The sequence below is a fragment of the Arvicanthis niloticus genome, chromosome X (assembly GCF_011762505.2).
Source record: "Arvicanthis niloticus isolate mArvNil1 chromosome X, mArvNil1.pat.X, whole genome shotgun sequence".
Taxonomy (NCBI): domain Eukaryota; kingdom Metazoa; phylum Chordata; class Mammalia; order Rodentia; family Muridae; genus Arvicanthis; species Arvicanthis niloticus.
In genome coordinates this window covers 93,657,463-93,683,982 of record NC_047679.1, presented here as the reverse complement: position 1 = coordinate 93,683,982, position 26,520 = coordinate 93,657,463, and the positions used below count along the sequence as shown (strand labels likewise).

The window sequence follows — 26,520 nt, the reverse complement described above, 5'->3', positions numbered from 1 at the left end:
GTCATCTCACCCACCCAAAAGAGTAAATTTTAGATGTCCGCATCACCAAAGTTAGAAGAAATTTATATAATAGATATGCTATTACTTCAATTTAATCATTCCACATTTATACATATATATAACATCACCTTGTGCCCCCAAAGATAATATAATTACAATCTGTTTATTTATAACTTAAAAATTCTAGCTATGGAAAAATAACTAAATTCTAAATACATTATATATATATATCTTTTTAATATTTAATATAAAATTTTAATAACATATATGTAAGTGCATAATCAAAACTAAATTAGGACAACAGTTTATAATTTCATTCAATCAGAAGTACAAATATTATATACTAAATTCATAAAACATTTATATTCAAAATAGGTAATAAGGGTACTGGTTGACATTTGTGATTCTACAACACAAGTGGAAGTCGGAGGTCAATGGGACATTATTTCCTTGATCACTTGATTATTGAGGGAGGGTCTCTCACTTGAACCCAGAGTTTAGCCATTCAGTTAGCTAGTCTAGGTAGGCAGCTTCCCCCAGGGATCTCCTGTTTCTGCTTCCTGAATGCTGGGGTTATAGGCAGGCTGCTACACTTGCCCAGTAATTATGGGGGCCCTGGAGGTCTGAAACTCCCCACCTTCCTGCTTGTCCATCAAGCACTTTACAGAGTGAACCATTTCCCCAGCTCAATATACAATTCTTAATACACATACTAAAAAATCTAAAGGCCATGTATATTATCTTTCTTATTTAGACAATCGTTCCAGTTGACTTTGCATCTTCAAACTTGGAGATAAGATTCCTACAGGGATATAGCAAGTTCTAACATCTTCAAATGCTGCTACATTACTGCTTAAGTCCTGCCAGTTTATGGTTTATGTCATATATACTACATAACCAAATTTGTATCTTTCACAGCACATTAAAAGAACTGTCATAACCAAGGATGTAAGAGAACACACAGCTGTGACTGAGTACTAGTCAAGGACACAATTCTACTGTAAAAGTATGAGAACAGAAGTACTTTTAAAATTGATGGGTCTAGAGAGCACAGCTCAGGAGTTAAAAGTGTTTGTTCTTGCGGAGGATCTGGGTTTGGTTCCCAATTCCCAAACAGCAGCTCACAAACATCTGTAATTCCCATTGCAGGGAATATTAAGCCTTTTTGATCTCTGTAGTCACAAAGCATGCACGTGATGCACAGAAATGCATAAGTAAAACATTCATGTACATAAAAATAAAATTAAATCTTCAAAAGAATTTAGAAATCATGGCATATTTTAAATGCACAATTGTCACTACAAATTGTCATTTAGCGTGCTTTGTATTGTAGGTTATAAAACTGTTCCCCTACCTATGGAATTTTAACTTTACACCCAAGAGAGTCAAGGCCTCCTGTAATTCAGCATTATCCCATCATTATGTAGTTGTACATAAATAAGTGTCAAATTACTTCACCTATTTTTTACACATCCATTTACACGTGTGTGCAGGTGCATGTATGTATGCAGGTATGTACGTGTGTGGTGGCCAGAAGACAACATTGGATGTCATCTTCAGGAAGCCTGACTGCTTTGTTCTCTCACTGAACCAGGAACTCACTAATTTTGACAGCATCCTCCTGTCTCAGACCGGCCAGTGCTAGGATAATAGATGGGTGCTGAACGAAAATTGTAGTCTTCATGCTTGGGAGGCAGGCACGTTCTGACAGAGCTGTTCCCCTAGTCTCATGATTTCACTGCACGAATCTTTCCAGAATAAGCACTCAATACCGATGAGAGGAAAAGAGAGGAACTGCGTTCACTAGTGCCAGGACACTCCAAGGCAGGACAGCTCCTAAAAGGCCACCCGCCTCAGATCCAGTTCGAATTCTCCTTTTACTAAACTTTAGAACTACCAGGTGAGTTGACTAAGCAACAGATTTTTACAGAAGTGAGCATGGCAGTAGGTTGTTTTAAACAAATCTAGTTGACAGGTGAGAATTTGTGTGGTGAGGTTGTAAAAGGGAGATGACTCAAAGTTCTTGCTGTTTCTCCTTGTCATCCTGTTTCAAGTAGCAAGTGATGTATGTCATGCTTAGAAATGGGAAATAACAAGCAGTGCTTTAAGGAAGGAAAACACTAATTTATCAATCAATCAGTATCTGGACTAGAGAGATGGCTCAGGGGTTTAGAGCACCTGTTCTCTTAGGAGAACATCAGTTCGGTTCCTAGCACCCAAGTCTGGAGGCTCATAGCCTCCTGTAGCTCCATCTCTAGATGACAATCTTCTGTAGCCTTCTGGCTTCTGTGGACACCTGCACATAAATACAGTCTACCCACAACCATATAAATAAAAAGAAATCTTAAAAACTCATTTGCACTTTGAAAATACTGGAATGGGTGGGATTCTTTCCTTTTAAAATAATAAATATGTCACTGTAGGAAGCCAATGGAGTATTGTTTGGCATGGGTACAGTCATGTCAAGGGCCAAGGTCTCAGCACTATGAGAGTGGCAAAGCTTTCCTCAGATGGGGTTCTGAGGGATGGCAAAGTCTTCCTTGGATCTGAATGCAAATATTGGCAGGGTATACAGAGAATTTCACTGTAGCTTTCTTACCTCATATTTGCGGTCTGAAGACTATTCCAGTACACAGCCTGCTCCTACTAAGATTAACTAACCCTGTTTCCTTGTTCAGCTGTATAAAATAACCCTGCCTGGTTTTTCTTCTGTATGTAATGACCTTGCCTCCTTGTTCAGCTGTATGCAATAACTGCATCTCCCTGTTAACTGCATATAATAAACATACTGCACTTCTGGGGTGCTATGACTTCTTCATCAGAGCCACACTGTGTGATGCAAGATTTTCTGTGTCCATGTATTTGTCTTTTTTTTTCATTCCTTTACCTTCCCAGATAAGTCATTCTTTGATGTCATAAGAGGATGTATGAGGCATCCATTTATGTTTATACCTGTTCTCAGCCTGAGTTAGTGAAGTTTCCTTTTGTAAGTTAATGCAAAATCTCACAGCTGGACAAATGTACAGATGTTGTGGTGTTTAAATCCACTGTGAGAGACCAATGACTTTTACCTAGTTCAAAGATAGATTAGATGACTTAGAACTTACTGTTAGGTGAAGGGCAGCAACCTTAGAGCCAATAAAGCACACTTTGCAGAAGTGGAGGTTGGAGGATTTTAAGGTCAGACATCAGAAACATATACATTATTTACAAGTGTCCACAGAATCCACAGCTGGGCAGGAAAATTGTTTTACTTCCCTCAGTTGTTTCTTACTTTCCTGCTATATAGTAATGAAAAGACTATTTCATCCCTTTCCAATGGTGATAAACAAGTTTTCTGGAAGCAAAGGCAGCTTTTCAAACTTCACGGCCCATTGTCCTATCCTTATCGCACCTACAGTGTACTAGGTTCTTCCAGGCACTCCAGAGCAAAATGTCAACAGCCCTTATGGGATGTCTGGCTCCCTATTAAGTGTCTTTAGTCATTACAGGGGACATGTGTGAAATATTACTCATATCTGAGCATTCTAATGAATGGGATAAAGAAGGTCATTTCTGAGCAGGAAAGAAAAAAAAACAGAGCCATTAGTTTAGGGATGGATGTCGTGTCCTTACACTGAGAATGATTGTTGGGTGCTTAGCCCTAACTGAGATATCCATATCATTCCATTCGAGGCTCAGTGAACATCATGGGAGAGGGGGGCAAAAACTTCTTAAGAGCCAGAGGATGGGGATAAACACTGTGAAATGCTGTCTTATAGATATGGTCTGGCTGTGCAATCACAAACACACAGAAGTCATAGCTACCTGGATGAGGCTTAACACATGTCATGCATGCGTGTGTGTGTGCGCGCGCACACACACACACACACACGCACACACACACACACACGACATGGGATAGGAGCAACGCTGAGCGAGAGGCTGACAGAGTAAGAATCACAATACACATATGTATTAATTATTTAAAATAATTAAGAATGAAAAATCACTTTAGAGTAACTAAAACTCTCCTTTGCAAAACAGCTAAGAAACTATTCTCCTGAATGGCAGATGGGAGATAGTGTGAAGACCCTTTGGGGATTGGATGATAGATGTTGTATCATCCTCCTGGTAAGACATGCTAATAAGGAGCTGCTGGTTTCCTCCTTTTAAACTTTACAATTTTAGACTTTACAATGCCAAAATCACCTCATAACTACCTGCAACTCCAGCAGAGCCAATGCCCTCTTCTGGCCTGTGCTTACTGGCTTGCTTGCCCTGGCCAGCTCAGCCTGCTTTCTTAGGGAACCCAGCACCACCAGCCAAGGGATGCCACCACCTGGAAAGGGCTGGGCTTTCCCCCATTAATCTCTAATTGAGAAAATGCCTAACTGCTGCATCTCATTGAAGCCTCTCATCAACTGTGCCTCCTTCCTCTCTGATAACTCTAGCTTGTGTCAAATAGACAGAAAACCAGCTAGAACAAGGCCTTGGTTAATAACACCAGGCATGCCAATATTGATCTATGTGAATTACTATTTGCAAAAGGGTGCTGACACGGGCTCCCTTTTCTTTTCTTCCTATAATTGAACTTAGAGATTCTGATTGTCACTTTTGCTTTGCTCATACATTCCCATTTTTAGCAGCAAGGAAATTGTCTGCACAAAGCCAAACTGGTTCTCTTGTGCTACCTGCAAGGACTAGTGGTTGAGCACATCATTCACCGAACCTGAAATTCCTGGCCTTACCATGCAGCCATTGTGAAGGTATCTAGTCTGTCGACAGGCTCTCCTGGACAGCAAAAGAGATTTTCATGACCTCCACTTCAACAGGTTTCAGCTTGCTATGCTCCGCAGACCTTAGAAAATGGGGACAGGGGGAGGAGAAGGAAAGGATGACAATTTACACTGGGGACTCGGAAGCTCACCGCTAGGGGCAGAGTATACTCCCCATATTAAAAACCCCTCCCAGGCACCCCTTCCCTTGGGAGATTAAAGCAGCCATACTTTTCAGCGCTTCAAAATCTGACCGGTAAGATTCTCCGGGAATGTTTTTCTCTACCGTTCTATAAACATGGGTCTGTAAGTCCAATTCAAGGGCATCTCCAATCCGCAAGTCTACCTGCCAGCTGCTTATGAGGAGTACCAGGGGAAAGCTCCCCTCACAAAAAGGATACATCCGGCGGCAGCATGGCTACCACAGCAAGGAAGGACCAGATTCAGAATACTCTTAGCAAACCTACACCAAAAGGGGACTTCTGGGAGAGCCAGTCTTGAGTTAGGGTTGCCCAGGATTATGACTTGGATAAATTTGGTAGAGCTTCCTGGATAGTAGCTTAAATTCGGGGTTATTCAGAGAGTGGTCCAATAGACAGAGGACCAAGGTTAAGGGGAAGGGAGTGTGGCAATTTTGGAGTTTTACCTGGTCGCGCAATCTCTGCTCCTGGAGATTCAGCCATGAAGATGTTCCTGTCCAATGTCTGCTGAATCTACTGAACAGCAACTCTGTCCACTGCTCAGGCTCCCGGAACTTTTACGAATAATTCGGACATAAACAAAAAATTTACGAATTTGTTAGATACGAACCTACTAAAGGCAAAATCGGCCCTGGGGTGCTAGTATTGATTCTGTATATTCTGCTTCATCTGTTCTATGTTCCGGAGGAAGTATCCCCACAGAGGCTCAGTGACACTGTAAGCACCTCTCACAGTACATTGTCAGTGCTCGACCAGAAAACCCAAATACTGCCAGATCCTGAAAGCCACACTGGTAGTCTTGTGCGACCTGCAATGATGTTGTATACATCGACACCACAAGCTTAAACTCTGTGCCTTTTTATGCAGGCAGAAAGGACTCGAGCTTCCCCCAGCGTTCTCTGATTGGGAAGACTATTTCAAATGGAATCGCTTCTTCCTTTTCAAATTCTGTGCCAGGTAAGGTTCTCAAGCCATTTTTCTCCTACTGTTTTTTTTTTGTTTTTGTTTTCGTTTTTTGTTTTTGGTTTTGGTTTTGTTTTGTTTTGGCAGCTTGATGCACTGGTTTTTATTGCAGGGCATCTTCATGTCCCTCAGATTGCAGTAAGTCACTGCAGCACTTTCCCAGCAGGCAGTTCTTTGCCGCGAAAGACATAGGACTCGGCAGTATGGCTGCCTGCCGCGGCAAGGAGCATTCAGATTTCCGTGTGCTCTTGGTGAAGTTCCCTTCTAAAAGGCAACCATGGGTCCCCCAGGGTCTTCATTTGCACTCACCTAGGTTTATGACTAGACAATGTGGAGGTATTGCTGCTGCGGCAAGGAAAATTCAGATTCCATACGTGTGCTCTTGGCGAACTTCCTTCTAAAAAGGGACTTTCGGGCTCCACCAGGGATTTCATCTGCAGGCACCAGAGGTTTATGAACTAGACAGCATGGCTAGAGCTTCCTAGAGACTTAATTTTCACTTGGGGCCACTAGAAGATTTGCTGGTGAACACGGGGGTGGGGGGTGGGGGGGCGCTTGGTTTGAGGAGCAGGAAGGTTTGGGAGCAAGCGATTTGGGGAGTGTCTCAGCAGCCTCCAGCACTCTCTGGTCCTGGAGATTTATCACAGGCAGTTGTTTGCAGGGAGCTCCTGCTAAACCTGTTGAGAGGAGATTGTGTCCTCTGCTCAGACTCCAGGAACTTTTACAAACACTTCAGACTTAAAGTAACATAACATTTTTACATTAATAAGATATGAACCTATTGAAGTTAAAATCGCTGTAGCAGCAGCTGTGGAAAGAGCTATCCTGGATCTGTGTTTCTGCTTCATCTGTGTGTCTTCAGTTGGGATTAGCCCCAGTACTTCTGGTTCTCTGTGTGGATTTGTATTCCTTAAATAACTGCTTTTCAAATCTGTTTCTTGTTCAGGAAAAACAACGAACAAAACAAGGAGAAAATGATTTTACCTCTTCAAAAAATGAATTGTAATTTAGCAAAGATGAAAGAGCCTTGCCATATGTATACCTGTGTGTGTGTGTGTGTGTGTGTGTGTGTGTGTGTGTGTGTGTATCTATAAGTATGCGTCTATCTATGACTATATGTACAGAGATAGGTAGATAGATAGATATCCTCCAGCAAGGAACAAAATTTATTTGCGACGTTTTTAAGAAAAAATATCTGATAGATTTTCCCTGGACCCATTTATTTTTAATGGTTCCCAAGTACCAGAATAAGCATTGGTAATTTGGAAATGCATAATTTGTATTTGGAAAATATATTTTCTTTCCCTAAAGATAATAAACCAACATCCATTTTCCTGCAATTTTCATTTTTGTTTTTAGCCCATGGCACGGTAAAATTATGAAATTGGCTTCCAGATGGATGGACGGGCTGGAAAGTATGATGATAGGTGAGGAGGAACAATCTGTAAAAGAGAAGTGGACCTAAGCCCTTCTATGTGCATTCTAGTCAATAGTATAAGTTTATAATGAAACAGATTCACCTGTGAGGGGCAATGGTTAGGACAGAACAGGAGAGGGCCTCTGACATTAGTGGGTGAGGAGAGAGGAAATCTAAGTGATCCCCAGGCTTCCTGAGAGGTCATAAATTGAATGGTTTTTCTAGTTCTAAATCTCCCTGTCATGGATTTTTCATTTCTTGTAAATGTGTATAAAAATATTGATTTGTGAAAGTGTGGAATTCAACATGATATTCCATAGCTTCCAAGTGACTACTCTAAATGAAAGGTATATATGTTGGTGATGGTTAAATTGGTGAGTGTAGTTTCATTAATTTGCATGGATTTTTTTTTTAATTGTAAATGGTTCTCTTAAACAGAAATAAGTTCACTAAAGCATGCAACATAAAGGTAAATTTAAAAAGCCAACCAGACTAAGCTAGACTTGGTATTTGCTACAAATAATCTTTCCACGTGGATTCAGAGACAGGAAATCTGTTTTTCTGGCTCAGCCACAGCCTCATAGAGAAAACATATCTAATAGATGTCACACACTGTATATAAACCACACCCCAAGACACACTCTATGGCCAGGAATCATGGTCTAACACAAAACACCCCACATGGGCTTGTTTGTTTGCTTGTTTGCTTCACTTTGCTTCTATGCTTAATATGTTTTAATATTTTTGATTTTTTGTAAGATAGGGGAACACTGTATAGTTGAGGGGATCGGGAGGTTAGAATGTGGGAGGAGTTTGGCAAAGGTAAAATATGAGTGAAAATATTTTAAAATGAAAATTCAAGGCATATTTTCCCCATAATAGGCAGGAGTCTACTCCCTGTACTAGGTGCTCCCAACTTGATGCCACCTGCAGTTCCTAATCCTCAGGGCCCCATCTCACATTGGCTGGGACTACATCCATGCACAAACATTTCTAGCAACAAAAATACTTTTGGGGATTGATGGTTTAGGAGCCAAATAGTGAAGGGAACAGGGACAGGTGGCAGACATTTTAAAGATGCTTCTTTGTACCTCCCTGCCTCCCTGCACAAGTCCTCAGGAGGAAGGGATTTGGTCCAGGATTAGAGTGCTGTGCTCATCTCAGGGGTGTTTTTCTATTCTTATTTAAGCTGTGGGTGACTCCATTGTTAGAAGAGGTGGACTGTGCTTTACAGGAAGGAAGCATTACATTATATCATGGTATCTGCATGGGAAACATTGATGTCACTGGTTCTCTCCCAAATCTCTCTGATCCCCTGGTAAGCAAGTAGCTGAGGATGGCCAGGGAAAGTTTACTGTATTAACCATATTTCTCTAGACTCACAGAACCTGAAGTTCAACTAAATTTGATGAACATCCAATTGTTGATTGCCCGGGTTCCTGAAATCTTAAAGGACAATTAGGGCCTAAAATGATTTTTTTTTTACCAGCATTTGTGTTTTGCCTGCACATGTGCCTGTGTGAGAGTGTCAAATCCCCTGGAACTAGAATTGCAGAGAGTTCTGAGCTGTCATGTGGGTGTTGGTAATAGAACACAAGACCTTTGGAAAAGCACCCACAACTCTTCACTGCTGAACCCATTTGAAGGGCTGTTGCAAGTGCTAGCCTGGCTTTTGTATGTTCTTCATCTGTTGTGCCTTCAGTAGGAATTGTCCCCAGAGAGGCTCAGTGGCCAGGAAGGCAAACCTGAAAGCACAGTGAGATAGTTTTGCCAGTAGCCTTGCTTATAACCCAAGCCCACATGACAGTCATAGTGACTCTCTTAAGGAGCCAGGTAGGATGAGCTCTTTTGCACCTCAGTATTCCAAGCTTAACTTTCATGCCTAGTCTAACATCCAGGGCGGTCAGGGACTGTCCAAACCCTCTCGTAGGTGGAGAAAAACCACATATTCAGTGCTCCCACTTTCCACAAGCTCTCAGCTTTCAAAGCACTTCATACTGTGGAAAAAGGGGACAGGGGTTTTTGGAGAGATGACTGATGACAGTTTACACTCTGGTCTGTAGGCTCACGACTAGGATTACAGTAGGTGGCATCAGCAGTGTGAAAGTCCCTTCTAGGCATCCATTCCCTTGAGAGCTCAAAGCAGCTGTAACTTTCAGCCCTTCAAAATTTTCCCCTGGTAAGATTATCCTGGTATGTTTTCCTTTTTCTTCTTTTTTTTTTCTTTCTTTTTTTATTCATTATTCTACTCATTTATATCTAAAATGATATCCCATTTCCCAGTTACTCCTCCACAAACCTCTATCCTACATTCACGCTCTCCTCCCTCCTCTTTGCCTATATGACAGTGCTCTCTCACCCACCTACCCTCTCCTGCCCCAAGACTCCATCACCCTCTGTCGACAGGCTCTCCTGGACAGCAAAAGAGATTTTCATGACCTCCACTTCAACAGGTTTCAGCTTGCTATGCTCCCCAGACCTTAGAAAATGGGGACAGGGGGAGGAGAAGGAAAGGATGACAATTTACACTGGGGACTTGGAAGCTCACCGCTAGGGGCAGAGTATACTCCCCATATTAAAAACCCCTCCCAGGCACCCCTTCCCTTGGGAGATTAAAGCAGCCATACTTTTCAGCGCTTCAAAATCTGACCGGTAAGATTCTCCAGGAATGTTTTTCTCTACCGTTCTATAAACATGGGTCTTTAAGTCCAATTCAAGGGCATCTCTAGTCCGCAAGTCTACCTGCCAGCTGCTTATGAGGAATACCAGGGGAAAGCTCCCCTCACAAAAAGGATACATCCGGCGGCAGCATGGCTACCACAGCAAGGAAGGACCAGATTCAGAATACTCTTAGCAAACCTACACCAAAAGGGGACTTCTGGGAGAGCCAGTCTTGAGTTAGGGTTGCCCAGGATTATGACTTGGATAAATTTGGTAGAGCTTCCTGGATAGTAGCTTAAATTCGGGGTTATTCAGAGAGTGGTCCAATAGACAGAGGACCAAGGTTAAGGGGAAGGGAGTGTGGCAATTTTGGAGTTTTACCTGGTCGCGCAATCTCTGCTCCTGGAGATTCAGCCATGAAGATGTTCCTGTCCAATGTCTGCTGAATCTACTGAACAGCAACTCTGTCCACTGCTCAGGCTCCCGGAACTTTTACGAATAATTCGGACATAAACAAAAAATTTACGAATTTGTTAGATACGAACCTACTAAAGGCAAAATCGGCCCTGGGGTGCTAGTATTGATTCTGTATATTCTGCTTCATCTGTTCTATGTTCCGGAGGAAGTATCCCCACAGAGGCTCAGTGACACTGTAAGCACCTCTCACAGTACATTGTCAGTGCTCGACCTGAAAACCCAAATACTGCCAGATCCTGAAAGCCACACTGGTAGTCTTGTGCGACCTGCAATGATGTTGTACACATTGACACCACAAGCTTAAACTCTGTGCCTTTTTATGCAGGCAGAAAGGACTCGCGCTTCCCCCAGCGTTCTCTGATTGGGAAGACTATTTCAAATGGAATCGCTTCTTCCTTTTCAAATTCTGTGCCAGGTAAGGTTCTCAAGCCATTTTTCTCCTACTGGTTTTTTTGTTTTTGTTTTCGTTTTTTGTTTTTGGTTTTGGTTTTGGTTTGTTTTAGCAGCTTGATGCACTGGTTTTTATTGCAGGGCATGTTCAAGTCCCTCAGATTGCAGCGAGTCGCTGCAGCATTTTCCCAGCAGGCAGTTCTTTGCCGCGAAAGACATAGGACTCGGCGCTATGGCTGCCTGCCGCGGCAAGGAACATTCAGATTTCCTTGTGCTCTTGGTGAAGTTCCCTTCTAAAAGGCAACCATGGGTCCCCCAGGGTCTTCATTTGCACTCACCTAGGTTTATGACTAGACAATGTGGAGGTATTGCTGCTGTGGCAAGGAAAATTCAGATTCCATGCGTGTGCTCTTGGCGAACTTCCTTCTAAAAGGGACTTTCGGGCTCCACCAGGGATTTCATCTGCAGGCACCAGGGGTTTATGAACTAGACAGCATGGCTAGAGCTTCCTAGAGACTGAGTTTCCACTTGGGGCCACTAGCAGATTTGCTGGTGAACACGGGGTGGGGTGGTTGGGGGGAGCCTCTTGGTTTGAGGAGCAGGAAGGTTTGGGAGCAGGCGATTTGGGGAGTGTCTCAGCAGCCTCCAGCACTCTCTGGTCCTGGAGATTTATCACAGGCAGTTATTTGCAGGGAGAGGAGATTGTGTCCTCTGCTCAGACTCCGGGAACTTTTACAAACACTTCAGACTTAAAATAACATAACATTTTTACATTAATAAGATATGATCCTATTGAAGTTAAAATCGCTGTAGCAGCAGCTGTGGAAAGAGCTATCCTGGATCTGTGTTTCTGCTTCATCTGTGTGTCTTCAGTTGGGATTAGCCCCAGTACTTCTGGTTCTCTGTGTGGATTTGTATTCCTTAAATAACTGCTTTTCAAATCTGTTTCTTGTTCAGGAAAAACAACGAACAAAACAAGGAGAAAATGATTTTACCTCTTCAAAAAATGAATTGTAATTTAGCAAAGATGAAAGAGCCTTGCCATATGTATACCTGTGTGTGTGTGTGTGTGTGTGTGTGTGTGTGTGTGTGTGTGTGTGTATCTATAAGTATATGTCTATCTATGACTATATGTATTGATATTGGTAGAGCTTCTTGGATAGTAGCTTAAATTCGGGGTTATTCAAAGAGTGGCCCCATAGACAGAGGACCAAGGTTAAGGGGAAGGGAGTGTGGGCAATTTTGGAGTCCTACATGGTCGCACAATCTCTGGTCCTGGAAATTCAGCCATGAAGATGTTCCTGTCCAATGTCTGCTGAATCTACTGAACAGCAACTCTGTCCACTGCTTAGGCTCCCAGAACTTTTACGAATAATTTGGACATAAACAAAAAATTTCCGAATTTGTTAGATAGGAACCTATTAAAAGCAAAATCGGCCCTGGGGTGCTAGTATTGATTCTGTATATTCTCCTTCATCTGTTCTATGTTTCGGAGGAAGTATCCCCACAGAGGCTCAGTGACACTGTAAGCACCTCTCACAGTACATTGTTGGTGCTCGACCAGAAAACCCAAATGCTGCCAGATTCTGAAAGCCACACTGGTAGTCTTGTGTGACCTGCAATGATGTTGTACACATTGACACCACAAGCTTAAACTCTGTGCCTTTTTATGCAGGCAGAAAGGACTCGCGCTTCCCCCAGCGTTCTCTGATTGGGAAGACTATTTCAAATGGAATCGCTTCTTCCTTTTCAAATTCTGTGCCAGGTAAGGTTCTCAAGCCATTTTTCTCCTACTGGTTTTTTTGTTTTTGTTTTCGTTTTTTGATTTTGATTTTGGTTTTGGTTTGTTTTAGCAGCTTGATGCACTGGTTTTTATTGCAGGGCATGTTCAAGTCCCTCAGATTGCAGCGAGTCGCTGCAGCATTTTCCCAGCAGGCAGTTCTTTGCCGCGAAAGACATAGGACTCGGCGCTATGGCTGCCTGCCGCGGCAAGGAACATTCAGATTTCCTTGTGCTCTTGGTGAAGTTCCCTTCTAAAAGGCAACCATGGGTCCCCCAGGGTCTTCATTTGCACTCACCTAGGTTTATGACTAGACAATGTGGAGGTATTGCTGCTGTGGCAAGGAAAATTCAGATTCCATGCGTGTGCTCTTGGCGAACTTCCTTCTAAAAGGGACTTTCGGGCTCCACCAGGGATTTCATCTGCAGGCACCAGGGGTTTATGAACTAGACAGCATGGCTAGAGCTTCCTAGAGACTGAGTTTCCACTTCGGACCACTAGCAGATTTGCTGGTGAACACGGGGGCCGGGGGTGGGGGAGCCTCTTGGTTTGAGGAGCAGGAAGGTTTGGGAGCAGGCGATTTGGGGAGTGTCTCAGCAGCCTCCAGCACTCTCTGGTCCTGGAGATTTATCACAGGCAGTTATTTGCAGGGAGAGGAGATTGTGTCCTCTGCTCAGACTCCAGGAACTTTTACAAACACTTCAGACTTAAAATAACATAACATTTTTACATTAATAAGATATGAACCTATTGGAGTTAAAATCGCTGTAGCAGCAGCTGTGGAAAGAGCTATCCTGGATCTGTGTTTCTGCTTCATCTGTGTGTCTTCAGTTGGGATTAGTCCAAGAGAAGCTCAGTGACCAAGGACATTGAGATCCTTACAACTGAAAACCTGATATCTGCCCAGGTACTTCTAGTTCTATGGGTAGTTTTGCATTCCTTAAATGACTGCTTTTCAAATTGATTTCTAGTTCAGGAAAAAAAAATGAACAAACCAAGCAGAATATGATTTCACCTCTTCAAAATAAAATGAATTATATTTTGGCAAAGATAAGAAAGCAGTGTCATATATATGTATATATACATGTATTTATATATTTATGTATATATACCTATATCTATGTAAGTCGATAGATGATAGATAGGTAGATAGATACATAGAGATATAGATTCCTATATTAAAAACAAAATTTATTTATAAAATAGTTTTAGTATAAAATGTTCATTGGATTTTCCCTGGACCCATTTATATTTAATGGTTCCCAGATACCAGCTTCTGCAATGGTGACATGGAAATTGCATTTCTATTTAGAAAGTTTATTTTCTTTCCCTGAAGATAATAAAACAACATCTATTTACTGATACTTTCATATTATTTTTAGCTTGCAGAAAGGCAAAATTATGGAATTCCCTCCCACCTGGATGGATCTGCTGGAAAGTATGATGATAGGTAAGAAGGAACAATCTGAAAAAGAGAAGTGGACCTAAGCCCTTCTATGTGAGTTCTAGTCAATAGTATAAGTTTATAATGAAACAGATTCACCTGTGAGGGGCAATGGTTAGGAGAGAACAGGAGAGGGCTTCTGACATTAGTGGGGGAGGAGAAAGGAAATCTAAGTGCTCCCCAGAGTTTGTGACAGGCCAAGTTATATCTAAGATATTCTGAAGTCTAGTCTTAAGTTGATCTTTGTCAGTTTGTTTTTTGCCTCCAAGAAGGGCGGAGGGACTGAACCTGGAGGAAGGGTATCTTGGCATTCTTGGTACTACACTGCCATCCAGTGGAATTGCTTTTCTGTTCCTGTCAACATCTCCATGTGCTTTTCCTCAGCACATCTGTAAGTGGGTGAGGGATGCTTGGGGCTTCTGGTTCAAATACTGAATCAGCGAACAACCAGTGAAAGACTGAAGGTAGCTCCAGCCAACTAGCCTTTTCTGGGTTTAGCCACGGTTTGGTTTCCTAGTCATAAATTCAGCTACTCAGCAATAGGGGCTTTGTGATCTTGCGGTGGCCATATTTGGCACAGTGATGAGAAACACTGTCCTGGTTCATCAACTGGGGCAAATAGGTGGGTAACTTGCTTATCAAGGTTAGAAATCTGTCCAATTGTCTCCGTCCTGTTTTTAAGGCACCTACCTGCATATATACCTCATTTCTTGGAATTAGCCAGTGCCCATGGGATTCTGGGTTTCACTCATGAGCCTCAGAGTCTCCTAAAATGCCACCTAGAGGTCAAAAAATACATCAGTTCCTTCCTTTCTTCATCCTACTGTCTCCAGGTCCTCCCTCCCTCCTTCATTTCTTCCCTCCATCTCTTTCATTGCCTCCCTCCCTTCTATGCTTAGATCCTCAGCTGTTGTCTATGCTTTCTTTTCTCCCCCCTCGGCCTCTGCATTTTCTGTCTTTTGATTCCTTTTTATTCCCTTTATCCTTCTACTGTCCTTCAGAAGTTTTGCTGGCAGAGCTCTGACTTGAACTTGGAAGCTGAGGTTCAGCAACACAATCAGGTCCCCTGCACAGCCCCATGGCCTGAAAAATAACTGTAAAGGTGAGACAGAGGCAGGACATTTTCTAGCCATGCCCCAACAAAGCTTCACCTTCAAACCAGGTGGGCAGTTGGCATGAGGGACACAGTCACCCCAACTTGTCTAGCACATACAGTAGAATTATGCCTGGAACTAGACTGTGATGCACAGAGGATAATGGGCACACAGGAGGTTACAGAAAGGAGATACTGGGAAAGTGATGATTGACAATGCATATGTGAGGTAATAGATGGTAGTGATAACTGCCTTCCTTCTTCTTTGTCTTATGAGCTTTTCATGTCAGGAGCCTGGTGTATGGAGTTGTACCAGAGAGGTATTTCGAGGGTGTCAGGTTGCCTTGAGCTAGAAGCTTCATTATGGGATGGCTATAAAATGTCTTCCTACCCATGTGTGGGCTAGACACTCTTGGTTCCAGTGACACTTTCTGTTAGGATTCCACTGGAGTGTTTTGCTCATATGAGTTAGAGTATTCCCAGCCGTGTAAGAGTGGGTAGAGCTCAGCAGAGGATCCGCTTTGTTCCCAAGGTTTTGTTTCTATGATTTCCTCATACATGTGCTTCTCTTTTTGGTGTTCTGGATTTAGTTTCCCTATGTGGTCCTTAAACCTTGGGACAATATCATGTTCTTGTGATGGAGTGGGATTGAGGAACCTGTGGGTTCTGTGACCTCTAAGATATCCATACAGGAAGATTCTAAGAATTTTCTGGCCCAAAACAGCCAAAATTAAATTCAGCCATTTTGGATTCTTTTTTTTTCATTATTCATCATGTTTATTCCATGCCCAATGTCATAAACAGTAATATTATGTATGTTATATATCTATTACATATCCATTACATATAGTATGTTTAACATTTCCATTATAGCCATTATATATTATTCAACAATTACATACTCATATACATGTGCATGTACACATACATTTTCTTAGAAACAGTGGTATTAGAAAAAATGTGTATGTGTGTGTATTATATAGATTGGAATATTAGTTGAATATGGATTTACTAATATAAACTATACACAGTGCACAATGTATATGTAATAAATATACGTCTTTCTTTGGGATAAATTTTTTATAGCCATTTGATTCTTTTAAAAATTTTTATTAAATTTATTTATTTATTCACTTTATATCCCAATATCTGCCTCTCATCATTTGACTCTTACAAGATAAGATGTTTCCATTGATTTTTGCCAAACTCTTGTATCTGCTGCCAATCGATGATAGCTATTGATAAACATTCTTGTGGGAAATTGTACTTTTCTTTTTCCTTCAGAGAAAGGTAGCGGGTAAGACCGTGCCTTGGATCAATACTGCCATCAAGTGGAATTGCTTTCCTGTTCCTTCTGACACCTCAATTTGCTGATTCTTGGCAGGACTGCTGGGGAGGTAGGGAGACATGCAAGGGGACACTGGTCCCTAGACTGAAATGAAGGGGGCTTCACTGAGTCCAGCCCAGATAATGAATGAGCATCTAACCAATGTCAACATCAGAGGGTTACCCTGCCTGATGGCAATAACCAGAGCTACACAGGAAGTATAGACTGGATTTCCTGTGGCAGCCATGTTTGTCAAGGTATGCAGGAGCTCTCTTCCAGTGCTTCAATGACAGTTTAGGAACAGATGTGTAGGCAACATACTTCTAATCTTTCATATCCTCCTACTGTTAAGAAACAAGAGATAGTTCTATTGCCTGTAGGCACATCAGGGTCTCTGTCTTCATGATTATGTTATTGAACCCTCACATGTACCTACCCATTTTTCCTGGAATGAGACATTGCCTTATGGGCTTCTGTCCTTTGCTCATGGGACTGGGAGTCCCCCAAAATTTCTCCAAGTATGCATATGTATGCCAGCCAGTCCTTCTTTCCTTCCTTTTTTCCTTCATCCTCCCTGTTTATCCCTTCTTCCTTCCTTTCTTCCATGCTTACATCCTCAGTTAGCTATCTGTGCTTCCTTGTCTCCCCTTGCTCTCTGTCTTTTCTGTTTAACTTTCTGGGTTTTCCTTCCCTTTTTGTACTTTTGCTATCCTTCCAGGAGTGCTGCAGGTAGCATTCAGTGTCCTGTATACATAAATGAAGGATTCACATGAAAACCAGTTTTCAGCACAAACCAAGGATATGTGAAATAAGCACATGGATAGGATGTGGGGTATGGAGGAATCTCAGTTTCATCATCCAAGTCAGCCATCTTAGTTTTGTAGCTGTCAAATAGAAGCAGATGACATCTGTGCTGGAGAGTTTTCTGTGAACTTGACACAAGCTAAAGTCATTTGAGGGGGGGAAACATCAATTAAGAAAATGTTTCTACTTGATGCTACAGGGTGAAGGGGGGATACCCCACCCTCATAGAGAATAAGGGGAGGGATTGGGGGAGGGACTCTGTGAGGGGAGACCAAGAGGGGGCAGCAATCAGGATGTAAAATGGATGGATGGATGGATAGATAGATAGATAGATAGATGGGTGGATGGATGGATAGATGGATGGATGGATAGATAAGCAGACAACACAAAACAACAACAAAAAGAGAAAGAAAGAAGGAAAGAAAGAAAGAGAAAATGTCTCCACAAGATTGGCCTGTGGACAAACATGTAGGACATTTTCTTAATTAGTGATTGATGGGAGGGCCCAACCCATTGTGGATCAGACTGTTGGTCCTGGGTTCTATAAGAAAGCAGGCTGAGCAAGCCATGAGGAACAAGCCAATAAGCAGCAGCTCTCCATGGCCTTTGCATCGGCTCCTGCCTCCAGGTTTATTTGTGCACTATTTGAGTTCCTGTCTTGGCTCCTTCCCGTGACAAACAGTGGTGTGGAAGTGTAAGCCACAATGAACCCTTTCCTTTCTAGTTTTTGTAGGCTGTTGTGTTTCATCACAACATTAATAATCTTAACTCATACATTGTTCTTTCTTATGGTCAATGTGAGTCATGGCAACTACAATTGAGCAAGGAAAGTAGATGTGAAATAGAAAAAGTACCATGTGGACTTCTTTCATTACCAGTGCCCCACTGGCCAAACCGCTAGCTGAAAACTGGACTTATATACAGTTTACCACTCTCACAGGATTATCCTTCCTGAGCCTTTTTGAAGAGGCCCAGAGAACACCCAGGGTCAAGGTCAAAATGGCTCCTCCACCATGTGTTGTTGCATGTGGGAAGCTGATCTGTTCAACCAGAGGAATTATGGGTAGTTACAGAAAGTCCCAACTTTGACAGGTGGCGGAAATGGAGCTATATTCTAGACTTGAGAGTAAAGTAGTAGTGTGTTTGCATGTTGATATGTACATCTTGGGATGTCCTCTGCAGAGGAAGCAAGGTCACAGAGTGTCCAGAAACCATGGCAAAGCTTTCTGCCTTTAATAGGTTGGAAAACATAACCAGACTCCAGTGCAGGAAGATGGTTGGTCTGCAATGTATGTCTTTGAGGGACTTATCCTCAGCAGAGCACAGATGGATGCACTTGACAGGCAGTGCTCAGATCACAGAGAGGTGGCATTCTGTTCCATTGGGAGGTGCAAGTCTTTGTTTTTGATACTATGTCCAGGACCCTTCAGTTGAAAGTGTGTGGAAGGTTCCAGATTCAGTCCACAGATGTGTGTTGCCTTGGAACAGTGAGAACTTGTAGCAAGCCAGTCACAAGGGGGCTTGAAAGGCCTCCCTCTGCTAGGCAATACCACTGATGGAGTGCCTGAAAGCAGTGATAGGGCTGTCTATAAGAGAAAAAGAACCCAGTCTTTCTTCCTTTGGGATTTACAGAACTTGTCAATAGTGAGAGCTGTCTGCAGTAAGTCTAGTCCTTAAGGACAAGAAGTCTTCCAGTTAGATACTAAGAGCTAGTACTCTAGGGAAAGTGGTAATAACCCAGGAATTCAGAGCAGACTGTGCTTCAAGTATACTTGTGACGTAAAGGTGTGTGTGTGTGTGTGTGTGTGTGTGTGTGTGTGTCTGTGTGTGTAAAATCACATTCCTTCTCATGATGCCTACAATGATTTTGTCATTCTCCATGTGTTCAGATCCAAAGGAGAAAACAAGATAGGGTTGTGGATTTCTGTTGAGTTTGGCCCAAATGTAACACAAAGGGACTACCTCAACAAGTGTGCTTGTGTTCTGGTGTGGTGTTGGAATCCTGGCAGGAGCCAAGAAGACTTGGTTTTCTGGAATGTATCTAGGTGCCCTTTCATTTACATAAATGCAATCAGGGAGTCTGTGTGTTGCCTATTTAGAGTTGCAGACATCTGTACCTGTCTACATACACATGATTTTTTTAAAAAAAAAAAAAACAAGGTCCACTTACAGGAAGGACTGTGTCCTTTTGAGAAAAGGAAATACTAGCAAATATCTTTCCTGGAAGTGGCTGAGTAGGATAGAGGAAACTATTGTTTATAGCCAATGAGATCATAATGTTTTCAGGGAAGGGCCAAAAAGATGGATTAGAGCCATAGCTAAGGATCTGATGGGCTGGTAGCAGCTGAGGTGGGCTAACAGTTCTTCTTTGATATTTTTTCAGTTCCAAGATTAGGGTCACTGGGAGCCTAATGTTTCATCAGAGTCTGAAATTGCCTCAACACAAAAACTCATGTGAGCAGCCAGTAGTGGTATATACCTTTAATCACAGCACTTGGAAGGCAGAGATAGGCAGATAGATCTCTGTGACTTCGAGGCCAGCCTGGTCAATAAAACAAGTTTCAGGAGAACCTGAGCTGTTACAGAGAGAACTGTCTCAGAAAACCAAAAGTGGGGGCCATGACAACTCCTGTGAGCTTTGAAAGATGGCTGACAGACACAACTGAATGTACAGACAGGGTCCTAGACTTCTTAGGCTGGGGTCTCAGGGAACAAAGACCAAAGGGTTCTGATGACATTTGTCCTTTCTCTTCTTTCTACTCCGACTCTCTTCCATGGTCTGAAGAACTGGGGCTTTCAAAATAGAAACAATCCCTATGCATTCTGTCTTCTGTATAAGCTGGAGTCTCCTGGTCCTTGGCCATGTATGGGTAGGGCGCTTTTCTTTTTTGTGCAAGCTGCCACTGTCTCTGTCCTGTCCCTGTCAGAAACCTGGTATGTGAGTGTGGAGAGGTGTGGGTCAAGTACCCTTGAATTAGAAGCTTGGTTGTGGAATGGCTATACAATGTCTATATACCCATGGGAGGAATGGACACTCTGTGGGTTACCCTGACATTCAGTGTAAGATTTCAGCTGACAGTCAGGCACATATTTGCCAGTTAGAGTATTCTTGGCAGCAAATGAGGGGGTTGTGCTCAGCACAAGGTACAATTTCTGCCCAAGAATGTATGTGTATAGCTTCTTCTGATGCTTGCTTCTAGTTTAGGAGTTCTCCATTTAGTTTTCTTGTAAGGTCTTTAGGCCTTGGGAGAATGCCGTGTTCTCATGTTGGAGAGGGATTAAAGAACCTGTGTGGCCTGTGACCTCCCAGACAGTATGCACATAGTAAAGTTCCAAGGTCCATCTCTGACTAGAACAGAGCAAGAGTGGAGTCAACCATCTTGAATTCTAATGGAAGTTGTATTTTTTTTTTTTTTTCACCAAAGAAGGGCGGAGGGAGAGATCCTGGAAAAAGGGTACTTTGGAATTGTTGGTGCAACACTGCCACCAACTGGTATTTCTTTACTGTTTGTGCCAACAACTCAGTGTGCTCTCAAAAAGTCTGGGGGTGAAGGATTGTGAAATATATTTGGGAACTTGTACAAAAACTGAAGTAATGGAGGCAAGTCCAGGTGACAACTGGGAACAAGTCCAGGTGATAGGCAGGGACCTCACCATCACCAGCCTTACAAGCTTGCTGTACAGCCGAATACTGACCAGAACGCCACAGAAAGTACAGGCTTGAATATTCCCTGGCAGCCATATTTGTCAGGCGGGAGAAGAGCTTTTTTTTCCTAAGAGTCAGCAGCCTCAGAGCAGATGCGTGGGCAACATACTTTCTTCAATTTCTTCATATCTTCCTAGGGTCAAGTATCAGAGATAGATCAAATTCTCCATCTTCATTCTTATTTTTTGAATCTTTACCTCTATCCACCCCTCAATTCCTCGAGTCAGACACTACCCTTGGGATCCTGGCCTCTGTACACAAGCTTGGGAATCTTCAAAAATATCCCCAAAACTTTACATATTTTGCAGTCAGTGGTTCTTTCCTTTTTTTCTTCCTTTTATTCCTTCACCCTCAGTCCATCCTCATTTAATCTCCTCTTTTTCTAGCTTTTTTCTTGCCCCCCTCCATCCATCCCATACTGACATCCCTGGTCTGTTCTCTCCAATTTGTGTTCTGTTGATACGCCCCAGTTGATGAACCAGGACAGTGTTCTTCATCCCTGTGCCAAATATGGCTGCCGCGAGATCACAAAGCCCCTATTGCTGAGTAGCTGAATTTATGACTAGGAAACCAAACCGTGGCTAAACCCAGAAAAGGCCAGTTGGCTGGAGCTACCTTCAGTCTTTCACTGGTTGTTCGATGATTCAGTATTTGAACCAGAAGCCCCAAGCATCCCTCACCCACTTACAGACCTGCTGAGGAAAAGCACATGGAGATGTTGACAGAAACAGAAAAGCAATTCCACTTGATGGCAGTGTAGTATCAAGAATGCTAAGATACCCTTCTTCTAGGTTCAGTCCCTCCGCCCTTCTCAGAAGAAAAAAAAACAAACTGACAAAGATCAACTTAAGACTCTAAGGTCCCTAGCTCATTTTTGGCCCTTGCAGCACCTGTTTCCTAGCCCTTTTCAAGACTCCAGTGATGGACCAGACACCCTTGTTTCCAGGATGGTGATCCCTGTGTATATGGCATCTTCTTCTGGCTCTATGGCAATTAAGAAGAAACAGCAAGATGTGCTTGGTTTCCTAGAAGCCAACAAAATAGGATTTGAAGAAAAAGATATTAACAGCTAATGAAGAGAATCAGAAGTGGATGAGAGAAAAAGTACCTGAAGACAGTTAACCAGCCACTTCAGATTTTCAATTAAAGCCAGTACCGTGGGGATTATGATTCCTTCGTTGAGGCCCAAGAAAATATTGCCGTTCATGCCTTTTTAGGCTTGACAGTACCTGATTCAAAGTTAGAAGAAGCCCAGACAAAGCAGCAAGCATGAATGTTCCATGTTCTTTCCTCAGCATTTTGAAAAATAATAAAATCTCCATTGCTTTTATAGAAATCCTTGCTTCAAAAGAATTAGGCTTATGTGTTGAAATAATAGATTACTTGATTGTCGGGGACTGCTCTGCCAAATGTTGGAACCCGCACTGCCCCAAGCTTTGGGGGCTAAATTGTCCCAGCTCGTACTGCTGCTCCGGTCCATGTGTCAGGGTTCAGCAAGAGAGAGAGTGAGGGCGGACTCGAAGAATGGAGATCAGACAGAGTGTGATTCAGTCCCGTTTATTCTCAAGTCTCTCTTCTCTCTTTCCAAGTTTCTTGTTCCTAGTCCAAGTCCCAAGTCTCAAGTTCCTAGTCCCTGGTGCCTCCAAGTTCCAAGTTTCCAGTCCCTTCTGTCTGCCTCTCACCTTTGATAAGTCTGACTTCTCAAGTCACGCCTTTAAATCAGGCCTTTAAGTCACACACACACCCAAGGGAAAATCCTGAGTATATAAAACAAGATGTTATCAGAGTGTGCTCAGCTGTTGTAGGCTGTTGAAAACAAGTCTCTTGTCAGGGTATATGGCTCAAGATGGCTGCAAGTATGATAGCTGCCTTCTGTCAGCTCCCCACACTTGATGTTCTCACATGCAAATAAGCAAAATGAAAACGTAAACATGGTGGTAAGAAATGAGAGGTGAAATTAGAACTTTAAGTGGCTATCCTAGAGTAGCATTGTTATCTGCCAAGATATTTCATGTTCTGTAAGGATTTTACAAAAAAAAAAAAAATACCAATATGCTCCTTCTTTTATATGACTGTGTAGCTTAAGAATATCTTCATTTCAACTTTGAGGAATTAAAAGAGGGGAGAGAAAGAATGTTTTGATGTGATGTTACTATTGTTGAAATGTATTTACAGGTTATGTTCATGATGTGTTAGCCATTGTAATTTCCTATGGTGATTGTGACATTCTCCTTTTTTTAAAAAGAATTATTTATTATTTTAGGTCTATGAGTACATTCTTGCTCTCTTAAGACACATCAGAAGAGGCATCAGATCCCATTACAGATGGTTGTGAGCCACCATGTGGTTGCTGGGAATTGAACTCAGTACCTTTGGAAGAGCAGTCAGTGCTCTTAACCTCTGAGCCATCTCTCCAGCCCCGACATTCTCCTTCTTGTATCAAAGAAATATATATGTCCTGAACCACAAGTTTTCTAGGCTTCTAAATGTAACCTTTCATTGCACAGTCAGTGATCAAAACAATTGACTGCCCATAAGACAAGCATTGAGTGCATTCAACTGACAGATTCATTGCTTATGCATGCAGTTATAATCATGTTTCTAAGTTTCTTGCCTCAGTAAAATGTGGATATCTAAGTCATGGAGAAAAGATTGTTGTTAATTTTAAATTGGCCCTTCCTTGCAAAGAACACAAACTTTTAATTAGCTATTATACAGCATCCTGCCCCTCATTGTTTAAGATTTATTTTCTTTCGGTGTTTGCTGAAAGTAGTAGTAGTGGCTCTTGTCTCCTGCCTTAACACTGTTGGTGATCATGAATAATACTGTTCTTAATAGGTAAGCTTTTAGTTTCAGTTTAGGCAGACTGTGTCAACACATCCATTCAAGTAGAAAGAATCACTAAGCACACCTTGATCTTTTGAGAAAGTATAAGTATCAAAGAAAAGCAACAGCTTTTGAAATCGTTTGAAGATAAGCAAGACACAACGCATTCAACCAGGAGATGTTGGTATTGTCTCATACTTGATTTGTTTTTTGCATCACAACCTGAAGATATGCCTATTACAACCCCCATCCCAGCACAGGACGTCAGCCTGCAGACAGTGAACATGGAAGCCGAGGGAGCAAGCACAGGAGTACTTCCTTCCAACCCACCTCCAGAACTCTGGCAGCTTAATAGCTGAGTCAGAGTAAGACTTGTGCCCAAGACTAGCTGCCCCTGGAGCAGGATGGACCAGTTTCCAAGGATCCAGTACCAGACCACTGTGAATTGCTGTCATTTCTTCTTTTGCCAGTGGCCACATTCATACTTGACACTCACAACTTTGGCTTTAACTCCAGGCAGGCCCTGGGTGAGACCACCCACCACAAGGACCACATGGTGCTCCTTTTAGGGTGTGGCCCTCCCTAGGGATGAAGCAGACAGCTTCTTTGCCCGTGCTGAGGTGCACTCGGTTGGCAGAGTTAGGCTTCTTTGGCTTCCTGATGAATGTGCTCAACACCACACCCTTCAACTGTGGCCCACCCACTGTGGGGCCCAGACTCTTAGGGGGTTCCTTTGGGCTGCCTAAGCAGTGCATCAGGTTCAGGGTGGCCATAGAATGGGTGGCCCAGAGCTGGGTTACTAGGGCTAGGCCACAACTGAGGGATATGGTGAAGCCATGAAAAAGGCCTGGCCAGGACGTCTCTCCACCTGCTGTGTTCCTAGCGAGGTCTTACACATGCCAACGGCTATCTTCAGCACCTTCCAGGGTTTCTCTTTTAGTCATACTTGATTTAAAAAAAAAAAAAAAAAACACCTTTTACTTTAAATTACTATTATCATCATATCTGCTGTTTGCTCGACTGTACTTGGCAAAAATTTATCATATAATGAAGCCATAGCTTTGTTTACTAAAACTCAAACGTGAATTGATGCTTTAAACTAAATGTTTTTAAATTAAAAAAAAAAAAGACTAGACTCCAGAATGTCTTAGATATAACTTGGCCTCGTCACAAACCCTGGGGAGCACTTAGATTTCCTCTCTCCTCACCCACTAATGTCTCCTCACCCACTAATATCAGGAGCCCTCTCCTGTTCTGTCCTAACCACAGCCCCTCACAGGTGAATCTGTTTCATTATAAACTTATACTATTGACTAGAACGCACATAGAAGGGCTTAGGTCCACTTCTCTTTTGCAGATTGTTCCTCCTCACCTATCATCATACTTTCCAGCCCGTCCATCCAGGTAGGAGGGAATTTCATAATTTTACCGTGCCATGGGCTAAAATCAAAAATGAAAATTGCAGGAAAATGGATATTGGTTTATTATCTTTAGGGAAAGAAAATATACTTTCCAAATACAAATTATGCATTTCTAAATTACCAATGCTTATTCTGGTACTTGGGAACCATTAAAAATAAATGGGTCCAGGGAAAATCTATCGGATGTGTTTTCTAAAAAAGGTCGCAAATAAATTTTGTTCCTTGCTGGAGGATATCTATCTATCTACCTATCTCTGTACATATAGTCATAGATAGACATATACTTATAGATACACACATATACACACACACACACACACACACACAGGTATACATATGGCAAGGCTCTTTCATCTTTGCTAAATTACAATTCATTTTTTGAAGAGGTAAAATCATTTTCTCCTTGTTTTGTTCGTTGTTTTTCCTGAACAAGAAACAGATTTGAAAAGCAGTTAAGGAATACAAATCCACACAGAGAACCAGAAGTACTGGGGCTAATCCCAACTGAAGACACACAGATGAAGCAGAAACACAGATCCAGGATAGCTCTTTCCACAGCTGCTGCTACAGCGATTTTAACTTCAATAGGTTCATATCTTATTAATGTAAAAATGTTATGTTATTTTAAGTCTGAAGTGTTCGTAAAAGTTCCTGGAGTCTGAGCAGAGGACACAATCTCCTCTCAACAGGTTTAGCAGGAGCTCCCTGCAAACAACTGCCTGTGATAAATCTCCAGGACCAGAGAGTGCTGGAGGCTGCTGAGACACTCCCCAAATCGCCTGCTCCCAAACCTTCCTGCTCCTCAAACCAAGCGCCCCCCCACCCCCCACCCCCCACCCCCCGCCCCCGTGTTCACCAGCAAATCTTCTAGTGGCCCCAAGTGGAAACTCAGTCTCTAGGAAGCTCTAGCCATGCTGTCTAGTTCATAAACCTCTGGTGCCTGCAGATGAAATCCCTGGTGGAGTCCGGAAGCCCCTTTTTAGAAGGAAGTTCGCCAAGAGCACATGGAATCTGAATTTTCCTTGCAGCAGCAGCAATACCTCCACATTGTCTAGTCATAAACCTAGGTGATTGCAAATGAAGACCCTGGGGGACCCATGGTTGCCTTTTAGAAGGGAACTTCACCAAGAGCACAAGGAAATCTGAATGTTCCTTGCCGCGGCAGGCAGCCATGCTGCGGAGTCCTATCTCTTTTGCGGCAAAGAACTGCCTGCTGGGAAAGTGCTGCAGCAACTGGGTGCATCCATGGGGAAC

General features: G+C 42.6%; 1 protein-coding gene and 2 pseudogenes across 2 annotated transcripts; 2 read left to right on the top strand and 1 right to left on the bottom strand.

Annotated features, from left to right (window-relative positions):
• The first annotated feature begins 4,944 nt into the window (after positions 1–4,944).
• Positions 4,945–13,378, top strand: LOC117694443 (uncharacterized). Its single transcript, XM_076918221.1, has 6 exons — positions 4,945–5,013; positions 5,825–5,914; positions 7,280–7,347; positions 10,801–10,890; positions 12,541–12,630; positions 12,747–13,378. The coding sequence occupies exons 3-6, from the start codon at positions 7,299–7,301 to the stop codon at positions 12,824–12,826; spliced, it is 309 nt and encodes a 102-aa protein (XP_076774336.1). The 5' UTR covers positions 4,945–5,013; positions 5,825–5,914; positions 7,280–7,298; the 3' UTR covers positions 12,827–13,378.
• A 30-nt stretch (positions 13,379–13,408) lies between these two features.
• On the top strand, positions 13,409–25,501 carry LOC143433727 (adapter SH3BGRL pseudogene; annotated as a pseudogene). The gene is made up of 3 exons (XR_013105782.1): positions 13,409–13,552; positions 14,028–14,095; positions 21,907–25,501. The product of XR_013105782.1 is annotated as an adapter SH3BGRL pseudogene (transcript).
• Positions 24,297–24,696, bottom strand: LOC143435458 (small ribosomal subunit protein uS12m pseudogene; annotated as a pseudogene).
• Positions 25,502–26,520: the final 1,019 nt, after the last annotated feature.